The 12,755-nt window shown below is 37.6% G+C and overlaps 1 protein-coding gene across 1 annotated transcript; it reads right to left on the reverse strand.

Moving 5' to 3' along the window:
- Positions 1 to 1,875: 1,875 nt before the first annotated feature.
- On the reverse strand, positions 1,876 to 12,406 carry LOC100368421 (excitatory amino acid transporter 1). Its single transcript, XM_085503392.1, has 7 exons — positions 11,800 to 12,406; positions 8,127 to 8,169; positions 6,774 to 7,042; positions 6,239 to 6,472; positions 5,649 to 5,843; positions 4,524 to 4,658; positions 1,876 to 3,163 (listed from the first exon to the last, which is right to left on the reverse strand). Exons 1-7 carry the CDS (start codon positions 12,282 to 12,284, stop codon positions 2,968 to 2,970), a joined length of 1,557 nt encoding a protein of 518 aa, XP_085359518.1. The 5' UTR covers positions 12,285 to 12,406; the 3' UTR covers positions 1,876 to 2,967.
- Positions 12,407 to 12,755: the final 349 nt, after the last annotated feature.

Consider the following 12,755-nt stretch of genomic DNA (forward strand, 5'->3'; position numbering starts at 1 on the left):
TTTATAGTAAAAATAATTTGTTTAATCAATAAACAAATTCGATTTGAGAAGTGATCTTGTGCTACATGAATGGAATCGGCATGAAATAATCAAATTCATTTTTCGCTATATTTCCATGTTCGGCAGATTTAATTAAATGAGCAATATGGCATGATGATATAATCATTGACATTTTTTCTGCAATCATATAAAAATAGGTTTTAAAATTAACTCGAATGTATGACTCCAAATTTCCATAAATACAACAAATGCGACTGAATGAGGGATATACTTGCGGTATATATTATAAATACATATGCACACAAGAAAGATTTAGTAATAGGCCTCGACAAAAATTAAAATGTGTCTGGTCCAAATAGTTTTTAAATGGAGCAGTGAAGCGATTTTTGTTGCTAAATATTCTACGGCATACAAATTTTGCTTGTTATAACACTTCGTCGGCGAGGGCGCTGTACAGTGGCGAGAAAAGATCGACCCGCACTTTTTTGCATTGATTTGTATTACGTAAATTAATTAATCAATATGTATAGCAATAGACTTGTTGCATTTGCTAGAGCATAAATAACACAGCAACGTTGTGTCCAATACTTTTATTATTCTTGAAAGCATGTGATTTAATGTTATTCTGACTAATTTGCTAAATAATAGATGCGTCAAATTACACAATTACGTCATTTTTAATTGTGTACTTGATTTAGGATAATATTGCCTTGGGCATTATGCTAATTAATTTCCACAGTTTGTACAGAATTTGTACCATAATATCTATCTTGTCCAAATAATAGTTTTCGTGATACGGGTGCATAAACACCACTGAAACACACGGTGGCTTAGTACTCTGCGTAACGAAATCTTAAATGAAAGTGATTATGCTGAAATGTTAAATTCAGACAGCATACCTAAATACAGTAAACACATTCTAAAATTTAAATGTACAAGTTTATTGCTGAGTGATGGCCATTCAGTGGCTTTACCGCGCTATGTCGGCCCCATCCCCCGCAGACTTCTACGTCGAATTTGAAGTTAAAGTGTTGCGTCGGGTGCGGCCAATGAGAGATGTACCTAAATCATGACAAATGCATTTTACAGTTCCAGAAGATGGGACTGACCAATTTAGACTAAGGAGGGATATTGGAAGTTGTTCATAACCTGCCGTCCGGATATTGTTTCCTGCTTTCTCCGCATCTTTTGGGAGCTCAGGCCCCCTTTCTCCATTTTTTTGAAAATATTTTTCCCTGCTCGTGAAATAAATTTTCCGTTTTGCCCAGAAATCTTTTATAGTGTTCTATTTCACTTAAAACAAAGCGTCTTCAAAAAAGTTCTAGGAAAAATATTCTACATTCACCGTGTTTAAAGTTTAACAATACTTTCTAGAAACACCCCAAAATTGTCCCCTGCCCACAAGAAATTCACACAATTTCTTCTGTCCTTGGATTATTGCAAAAGCTTTTCCCACCCTCGAGAAATGCAAAATGTTTCCCCTGCTCTCGAACAATTGTTTTGAAACATTTTTTCGATGATTTGGAGTCAGTCTGCGATCGAAACTATACATTGCTATATTACTTTATAGATTGTCACAGTAATTGATATTGTGTGTATAAATCGACCCCAGTCTTGTGTGTTTATGGGTGCAATAAACTCGTACTTTTGTCCCCTGGTTATTTGTGCTATTCGGAGGGCAAAGTACGAGCCCAAAGGCCAGGGACGTGGAGGCATACAGCACGGAATGTCAGTAGTGTGGATATACGAATTTTAAATCAAGTTACAGGCTATAAATTAGGAGTTAGCGAATGTTCACCACTTTGTAAGCGAAAGTTCGCCACTTTGTAGAAATGCTATTTGAGAGATTGATACAGCCATAGGAATTATACACACTTGAATTTTCAGATTGTTATATTATAAGGTATAACGATGAAACATACGGCCATGTTATTTAGCAAGTTACACAGTCGTGTACATGGTATAGCAAATATTACCCTACGGTAGTTCAGGTTATTAAAAAAACAACACTTCCTACAAAATGAAATTGAACTTCAATGGAAAGAAAACAAAATTATCATTTAAAAAAACATAATAGTAAGCATAACGAGAAGAGTGTTCACAATTGAAACTTTTTACATGGCACAATGTCTCAATAATCAACATAATACTGTCATGTCAAAGTGAAGTATAACGTATGGCCGTCCATCTGGACTTTCCGCCCAGATAAACTAGACGTAACTTCGCCCGGCTTAGATTTTACGTCGAGTCAACCCTCGAGTCAACCCATACGTCACCCTGCATTGAATTAAAAGTGAACTTTAATTTCCGGCCACAGACATTTGGTCAACTTTTTAAGCCACCTACACACTAAGTTCAAAAACCTAAGTAATGTTTTTGTCACAGAATCCACGAACACAGTATTGATATCACGACGCATATATAACTATTTGTAGTCATAACAATATAATGGCATTTTGATTGGAACACATCGTCTGATTCGCACGGTTTCGCAGAAGCCGGTCATCCATGGCCCTCTATAGTTTGGGGTGATGGCAGCATAAACGAACCTTAGGCTGGCGGAGATGATATGAACGAGACATTCGCAATTGACATTTACTTCCTAATTGATGCTTTCCAATGTGAATGACAATTAGGGTTTAAGTATCCCATGTTTTTACATTGTTTGACAGGGAAGATTTCTGCTTAAACTATCGACAAAGAAGCAAATCTATGTTCGAAGATTCTTCCATGTTGTTAGTTGCCATGATACCATATGACGAAATCGGTTAAGCGTTTGGAGCAAGAGTTTACTGAATACAAAATTATTAAAAACTGTAAATGTATAGGATTATATATAAAAAAAAAACAAGAAAAAAAAACAAGAAAAAAAAAACAATATTAAAAAAGGTTATAAATAGTTCATATAAAACAATAGTGTTTTAGGGTTACGAGATTCATATTTGAATTTGGTGACTGGCTTCATTCCTACAATGGATTCATTAATTCGTCTTTCGTAAATCCTTCATTGTCAGCGGTGTATCTTCCTTCTCCCATTTCAATTGCGTCAACACCATGGAATTGTTCTTCTTCTTGTTTCTCAAAGTCCCTCAAAGTATACCTATTTATTATGCCGGCTCCAACTGAATCACCAAATACGTTGACAGTGGTACGGATGCGATCACTGGAAAGTAATGCAATAATCGAAGTTTATTTGTTGTTGATAATAAAATAACAACTGCATTAGGATTAAGGAAAATTAACCCGAAAGATAACATTTGGGAAGTATCGCGCCGGCCAGCGGTAGTTGCATTCGTTTATGTGTACAATCTTCGTTGAGGGCGCAGTACAGACTTTGATGGCAATTCAGGAAATATCTAATAAAATAAATAACGAATATGAATTCAAATCCGGTGTAGTATTTCATCGTTTTCATTTGCATCTCGCGCTTTGTGACATGGTTTGAAATTACTACATATATACTCAGAATTTTGTGAAAGACACATTTGTGAAGCATAAATCAATCTTCAGGAAATCATACCACACGTGACCCACTATTCTGGCCTTGTGTTTTATTTCTGTAACTCCACTCTAGTCTAGCCTAGTCTAGCCTAGTCTAGTCTAGCCTAGTCTAGCCTAGTCTAGCCTAGTCTAGCCTAGTCTAGCCTAGTCCAGTCTAGTCCAGTCTAGTCCAGTCTAGTCCAGTCTAGTCCAGTCTAGTCCAGTCTAGTCCAGTCTAGTCCAGTCTAGTCCAGTCTAGTCCAGTCTAGTCCAGTCTGGTCCAGTCTGGTCCAGTCTAGTCCAGTCTGGTCTGGTCTGGTCTGGTCTGCCCTGTGCAGATTAGTAATCATCATAATTTCGGTTCGTGTACATATAGATTAGTGATTTGAACACTTGTTAACGGTGTCTGATAATTTCTGAACTTGGAGCTTTGCCAGGTACTAGATGTTAGTTCTTTCTCAGTTATTGCAAATTTTTCAAACTATGACGGATTTGGTTGGGAGAGCAATGTAAAAGTAGACGTATCAAGAATACATTTGTCGTTACGTGATAAACACGACAATACGGAGCCGTTTGTGTTTATGCAAAATGTACAGCAATGGGCGAAACAACGTCTTCATTTATTTCACGTTTTCAATCACACGTTACAGTCGTGCTGTTTTCTCGGGTATAAGTGTGGCTGTTGCACTTAGACAACACGGCTACTCATGTGATTAACTATTCTAAAGTGTCACGTGGTCACCGTTATCAGCATGAAGCTAAGAAACAAATGCATTTATGTTTTCCATTGAAATACAAAACCAGGTGTAGGGCGTTTCATGGGTTGTCTAAGAATTCTTAGTGTATCAATGACAAAACTTGTTATTACTGCAACAAATCATTTATTGGAGGACTATTTAGATAACTCGCACGTTGCCATAAAGGGCACTACGCCGAAAACTAGCCAATGAAGGCTGAAGGGGGGGGGGGGACAATGCTTCGCGGAAATATATCACAATGGTACGGCAGATCCAGGAATATCACGATATGAAGTCATTACTTACATCAACCAATCAATAATTATGATCAATGTGACACCTTCGGCTGGTAAACCTACAGCAGTCAGGACGATCACCATGGTTACCAGACCAGCTTCCGGTATACCAGCAGCACCAATACTGGCTAAAGTTGCCGTGATACTAGAAATAATATAGAAACAAGAGTTATCCCTAGTTTGAGACCTGATAATACAATTATGTGACGGAACGTATTAGCTATACCACGATATGAAATAATAAGTGCATGATTTAGAATAAAGTCACTACGCATTTGGGATGTGATAACATATTCTTGGAGTAGGTGGGATTGAAAGCATAATAATAGAGGCACACCGAATAGAGACATACATCAAACAAAATGTGCATAGTCAGCTTGAGTAACAAGATTACTTCATAGTTGCGATGGCATTAGAGATTGATTTTGTGAACAAAGACTACGTTTTGGTTTGTATGCTGTCACAAGATGGCATATATGACGGTGCAGAACAATGGATCGGATAAAATGTAATGAGCAGGGTCTTAAATATAATACGTTTTTTTATGGGCAACCGGTGGAGTTTGTATAGAATGTTAGTTATATGATCACGTTTTACGGTCTTCGTAGTCAGACGAGCAGATGTATTTTGTAGAAGTTGCAGTTTATGTATGTGATGTCATAGAGTAGACTGTTTGCATAATCAATGTTCGTTGCAGCAAACAAAGGCATGGATGAGTTGTTTAGTTATGTCTTGAGTAAGACAACTGATACAGTAAAGGGTATACAGTTGTGGTCGTTTTAAACGTTTTAAAATATATATATTTTTTATAAGCCAAAATGTGTTATAGAATTCAAATTGACCAATTCGAATAGTATAGTGTTGTGACATCAACGTTAGTTATAATTAATATTAATTAGATTGTTCAATAATTTTATTCAATCAGAACGCATATTGCAGATTTATTTCACGAGCGTCACTTTGAATAATTTCTGGGGATTGTTATTAGCGAGTAATATTTGACCTTTAAAACTGTGTCTATTCTAGTAGTCCTAGTATACTAACACCTGTCACGAACACTTAGACCTAGCCCTGTGCTGGATACCAATCAACAATCGGTCACAATCATCACAAAGTATAAGCCATTCCTACTCACCTGATAGTTATGTATCCTCCAATGTCAAGGTCATATCCGTACACCTGTGCGATGAAGATTGCAGCAACGGCCTCGTAGAGGGCGGTGCCATCCATGTTAATAGTGGCCCCCACCGGTAGAACAAATTGCGTCACTCGTTTATCCAGACGTGCTTTTGTTTCTAAACATCGAATAGTCACTGGCAATGTCGCCGAGCTAAACGAATCAATGAAAGAAAAGAAGTCACATGTATTAGTCACAAGAATTTAGATCCAATTCACCAAATCGAATATCATTGTTATTGTTATAATCAATCAAGACTACTTTATTTAAGGTGTGCTTTTTTAGGATTCTGTTTTATATGATTCAAAATCCAAAGCCTTTATGATGCTTAAGGTTCCGAGAATGCAACTTTAACACAAGGGCGCATTTCTTAATCATTAATTGGGCTCATCGGTTTAGACATGAAAACACAGTGTTGACCTGTACTGCACATTTTCGAATTACAATGCAATTTCAAACTGAATAATTTGTAGTAATTGTCGTTAGTTACGTGATTATAGCTACGAGTCAATTTAATTTAAATACAATCAGACAGTTACGGTACTCACCTCGACGCGGTGCCGAACGCAGTCAGGAGTGCTGGCAATACATTCAGGAGAAACTTAATCGGATTCTTTCGCGCAAAGATAAGATAGGCCAGCGGAAGTACAATTAGTCCGTGGATTAATAATCCGGTAATGACAGTGACGCAATACATTCCAAGTTGGCCAGCAACTGTAGCCCAGTCATCCATGCCTAAAACTCGGCCAAGAACCAGAAACATGATACCAATTGGCGAATACCTATAACAAAAAAGTTAATTAATATTAGAGATATTTGTATTTCACCGCGTTCATTTCCCGTCATACCGCGCATCGTATAGGGATTAATTGTAGGCCTTTGTATAATGTAATGTAATGAAATATTCTACGAAAATCGTTTGTACGAGTAGTATTCAATCAGGGACTAGAATGTTGTAAGTTACAGGTTAAAATTGTTCAATTACCAACTCTAGTTGATAATATAAATGCATGTATATCACTCTCATCTCATCACAACACACGTACAGTTAACAGTTTATGAAATCAACTTGTTATAACGTACCACATGACAATCCACACGATTCTCATCACAGCTTCGTTCAACGCCACAAACCAGATAACAAGCGGCGTACCCAATTCACCCATTTTTGCGATTGTCACACCGAGCGCGATGGAAAATACGATAATGCCGAGAACGTTCATACCACTAACCATGCCTCCCTTGGGTGCATCAGACATGATAAGTAGCATGGCATCGTTGTCTGCAGTTCCGTTTGTTGCGTTCAGAGTAGTCTCACCTGGGTCTTCGACTTCCGGTTCAAACGTCTTGTACTGTAAAAACAACCAATTGTATTTAAATAGTTTTTAAATGCACATACGTTCGATCGCGTATGCTTGGCGAATGTGAGTTTCAATTACAAATGTTGTGTCTATTGCCAACTCTGGATATTGAGTGCGCCTTTACCAAATAGAAATGTATTTTTAACACATTTACTAGTATGAGGTACATTTCAAATATATGTAACATTTTAAGCCACGCAATACAGAAATCCATAAACAGAATTGCTGAGTTGAACAATTTCGCTTGAAATGGCAAAATAATTCCTGATATACATCATGAATTCTTCGGCAACCTCGGAGGATAAACCTATCATATACGTGAAACAAATTCTGAGAGTGCGCCAAAAACAGAAGCAATCTACATTTCAATGATTACTGCAATATCTGGGAATAGATCACTACTCTGAAAGTCTATTAGTAAAACTCCAATTTTAATTTCAAAAACAAATGTTTACAAGACGGTTGCCATCTTGGATATACCCCCACAACACATTACCCAGCATGTAGCTCGATTGACATAATATAGGTACGTACTAGCAATCAAATTATTGTATTCGAAATATGATTTTAATACATTTAATTTTGACGAAGCCACTTATTTTGAAGTGTGGAATCGATGTATTTGATATATTTCTAACCTACTGTCTTGGGTAGGCGATAGATGAATTACATTGAAAAACGTAATTCAAGTATGTTGCAAGTATATTTGTAAATGATGACGTATTTTAATTACATTTTCTATGTGTTTGACATATGTTTCGGGAAACGGTTCCCTGTGTTTGTGGGCAGAGTGCAAGCAAAATGCTAACCAGTGCATTCCGTCTCAGAAACCATATCCAATTTTGGGAATGCGTGACAGGACAGTATGTATGACGAGAATGCTTGGTAGGGTCATGTGACCATCCTCTTATTACGACAATTTAATGCGCAACCAGACCTGATTGAGCCAAATTACCTACAAAACAAAGTTGCCATAAAGCCATATATCTTATCGAATGGATCTGGGTCAAGCGCTGTCCTTGGTAAGTCTGTGTAAAACTGAGGGTGTTGCCAGTTGTTTAGTAATAAGACTTACCTTCTCCATTGTCGCGCCAATTAAATTGGGTGGAAATATGTTCCTGCCAAAAACCAAACAAACAAACAATACAATATGAATATCATTAAATTGTAGTTTCATGTAAGTATATAGATTACTCGCTTTAATGATTTTAAAATATGAGAGCGTGCCGCACACAACTACTAACGTCTACACTAGTAGTAAACTATATGTTTCGTTTTCGCGTCGTTGCACATCAAGTTAAAGGGGAACCGCTCAATCCCATGGATTGCACTAAAGAATCATGGGACACTATTGTTTATGTTGTTTTTGTTTACAAAGTTAATCTATCTTTTGATATCCATTGTAATTTTAATCCAGAAAATAATTTTTTTGTGAGATTAGGCCTAAATGGAAGTGCCCCTTTAAGTATTTACGTTAAAGGGGAACTGCTCAATCCCACGGATTGCACCAAAGAATCATGGGACACTATTGTTCATGTTGTTTACAATGTTAATCTATCTTTTGTTATCTATTGTTATTTTAATTCAGAAAATAAATTTGTTTTGAGGTTAGGCTTAACTGGAAGGTACCCCATTAACATTGCCTGCAAGCATATTGTCACAGTGTGTTAGTAACTATAGTCAGGGTGGTTACCATGGTGAAATCTGACAGTTGATTTCATTTGTAAACAGATCACGTTCCCAATGAAATGACACGTGTTTTACAACACTGGTTCATGGAAATATATTTACATGTAATGCATCCTAATTTTAGATCGCGCCCCCAAACGACTAAGCGGCTTTGTTGAGAGCACGAAATAATCGGACTTAAAAGCACTTTCACTGAAAACAAACAACTAACCAATCAATCAATCAATCAACTAACCAACCAACCAACCAAACAACCAACAAAACATGTGTTTGCCTGTGTCCACCGTCATGCGATTTTTTTGTAGCAATGTTTTTAAATATATAAATAAATATATAATAACACATTCAGTAACGATGGAAAAAATGAAAATGTTTTAATATGAGCCTAATGACTACCTTTGCATGAGAAGGACGTACAATGAAATCGTCCGTACTCGCAGTGTGTGGAGTACAAGAGGAACATGAATGCATAACAAAGTAGCCATGTCCGGGCCTCTCCTTGAAATACACCACTGCTGCCTATAAACGCACACTACTTTAGAAAGCGCATGGCAACCTGGCCTGGTTACCATTTAAAGTGCTCGTCTTTGCGAGTAACTTGGGTTTATTGTGATAAACATAACACAGCCCAGCAACTAGAATCGTGCGCATAACGCACTAAATACATAACGCACTAAACACAATAACACAAAATAAACTTATAATCAACTAAAACAGAAATTCATTTATCAAACGAGTTGAGCTCTTACAGACTGGATCAAACAGGGATCACCCTGTTCAGAAGAAATGTTATAGGTGTACCCTGCAATTAAAACTTATGGGAGACGACAATGTAAACTTGAAAGCAGGGTTAATTTACACATATGACCAAAGAAACAAAAAACGTGATTTTTATAACTTTTCAAATCAAGAGATGAACACCATCACCAGGGATGTTGTACAATTGAATCATATTCAACTATACTAATATTGTTATATTTAAATTAGACACAGCTCACCACTCACTTTAGATGTATTGACCCACGATTTCAAAACTAGTTGGTTATCGCTTACATTCGACCAATAGCTTGCCCATTCTAGTATCATACTTAATAAACGGGCTGGTATCATACTTAATAAACGGGTTTGAAATTCAAGGATGTCATTCCTAGCTAAAAGTTGTTTTCAAAATAGAAAATGCCTACGTGATCCCACGCTATGACTGTGATGTGAAACTTGCCTGGGTCAGACAGAAACATTGTGAGTGTTTCGTTCAGGTCAAAGTGAGACAGACAAACACATGAATGAATGAACGCATTGGAAGTAATCAGTCGACCGAAACAATGAACTGCCATGGACACCTTGAATTGAATGAATGCTATGGAGATGGGTATTATAATGCAAGCATTGACCCTGACGCTGACCGACAGTCAAGTGTACACACCGGGGAGATATAACTAGGTACTGTATATGACAGGAATACGATTGCATATTTTACAAAACGAATTTCAGGTTCAACGGTCGATAATCGGTGAACAGACACTTAAAGTACAGTGCCGACTTTCACAGTCCTTTGAGGGTATATATAGTTGTATCTTTTTTCTCCTGCCACAAGTTTACTTTGATGTAAATACAAAATCATTTGCAACTCAGTTTACCCTTTATAGATAAATAAAAAATAAATAAACGGCACATAAGCAGAAAACGTTACCCGACATTAAAGAACAATTAGTCATACTGAAAATACTTGTTGACACTATGTCTCGTTAACCCAAGTTACCCCGCCCTCCACACACCGAGGAATGTAACGTCACTCCCCATGATATCTTGCGTAGCGTAGTATTTATGAAGTACCGGATTACTAAAAGTTTATAAGGGTAGTCAATAGTGATATAATTTATTCAAACAACGCAATTAATTGTAAACATCTGATATAGGCTGTTAAATTAAAGTCTCTTATTGAGGGACTGTGGTTGAATAAATTTAAAACACCAGTCGTAACGCAGCTCGTCTGAAGTTGTATGAAGCGCTTTATACTTCGCATGGAACCAAATACCTAACAAGAATGAACGCTGTGTTCTATATAGTAAATAATGCCCAATCCAAATAATGTACGTAAATTGATGCGATTTTGGATTATTATTTGGCAAGAGAGTACTGTCTACTAGTTATCAGTGACTATCTTTATTACGGATCACAATGCTCAATGTTGTATATTGCCATACAGCCACGTTCTGTCAGCGCCATTGCTTATGATAAAGTGAAAGTGCCTATTACCAGCCACCTGTTCCGACTGCTTGCAATGATGATGTTTAGTTCATGACGACGCAGTCCGAGTTGAATTCGAGTGTATTCGACGAGCCTCACCGGCGAATCGAAAGCTGGGCAGTTTTATTTTTAAATTTGTAATTCAGCCTTTTGATCACGAGTCACGCTAATATAACAAACTATTGATATTGATAAAAAACAGCCGTGCATATTTTAGTCTTCGAATTTTCAATTTGCAGTCCTGCCATAACTGTTTGGTGAAAAGTGGGGTCAGTCTAACTCACATGTAGAGTAACACTAACCTGTCCCACGGCGGTCTAAACCCAGCTCACGTTCCCTGTTGTGTCATTGAACCCCTCTCCAAATACAAAAGACCGTTGAACAAGTACATTATGTCACCCGGCGCGGGAGTGTACCGTGTTACTATTGAATTCAGAGAATAGCCTGTTGTTGTGAAATAGCATTTAGTTCAATTTAGTTGGAAGGCACAGAAGCTGTGTTAGTCAAAGGTGAATACGTATAAACATTGGATAGAAACTACAGTGACATTTTTTATGTGAAGGTCATCCAATTAATTTCGTGTTGGCGAAAACACTTTGATAATTGTGTCAAACTGTGCTGGAGTGTTAACGTTTAGGTAAGGGGGTGAGGGGGCCTTAATGAACTCTTTCCAAATACAGGTGCTGAATTATAGAAAGTATTTTTGCTCAAATCCAAGATGAGTGAAACTATAGTGGCAGGGGTTACTACAACTTCATGTGTGTAAACAAATAAAATGGCGCACACTACACCTGGGAATGTGCTCTACTTACCGCAGTAAGTCCATAAATGCATCTTCCGCCTTGACCTGCTTTGATTGGCCGCTGCGAACCATATCGTCTGGGTTCCCTTTGCCGGGGTGGATCGCCACAACCAAAATGATTCCAAGGATTACAGCAAGAATAGTAGTACAGAAATAGTAGAGAACTGTACGCCATCCCATTCTACCTGCAGTACTTACATCGAGTGTGGCAAGCCCTGCAACCACGCTGGTCACAATCAACGGAATAATCAGCATCTTCAGCATATTCAAGAAGAGTACACCGGGGAAAGAGATGTAGTACACCTCTCTTTTCGTGAAGTCATGGCTAGAGTGTTCTTTCAGCAGAAAACCGATCAACAGAGCGAGAACTACACCGATTATGATTAAAACCAGCAAAAGGTTGTCCTTGATCCATTGACCAAATTTTTCACAACAGGTGGGCGACGATCTAGGTTCAACATACTTGACATCTTCTCCAAGTCTTCCGTTCTTCATTTTGGGTATTAGTTGACCGTAGCTTAGACGAGCTTATCCGACGTACTGCACTGAACTACTGAGAATGTTTTGTATGGGTGTGTCTGCTATGTGGTGCACTCAGCGAATGCACAATAGACCGAATTACCCACAATTCTGACTGGTAGAAAGGACAAGGCAACAAAAGACTTGAAACAAACTATTAAACGCGAAAAGACCTGTAAGCCTCTTGACTGCTTCAACCAGTTCAGCATGAATAGCCGCCCCGCAAAAAACAAAACAAAAACAAATAAAGTAAGAGTTTGTTCTTTAGTGCGAAGCAGTTGATTTAAAATTTAAAAAATGTAGACGTTACTGTGTTTATTGGCGACTGCTAGACAAAAATCGTGACACCTGACAATTTAAATATTTGCATTTGCAAAACAGTATCACGTACCTATCCATTTCTTATTGGCTGGTATCTAGGACCCACATTTTGGTAAGCCAATCAAC

Source organism: Saccoglossus kowalevskii, chromosome 9, assembly GCF_978046115.1.
Source record: "Saccoglossus kowalevskii chromosome 9, keSacKowa6.1, whole genome shotgun sequence".
Taxonomy (NCBI): Eukaryota; Metazoa; Hemichordata; class Enteropneusta; family Harrimaniidae; genus Saccoglossus; species Saccoglossus kowalevskii.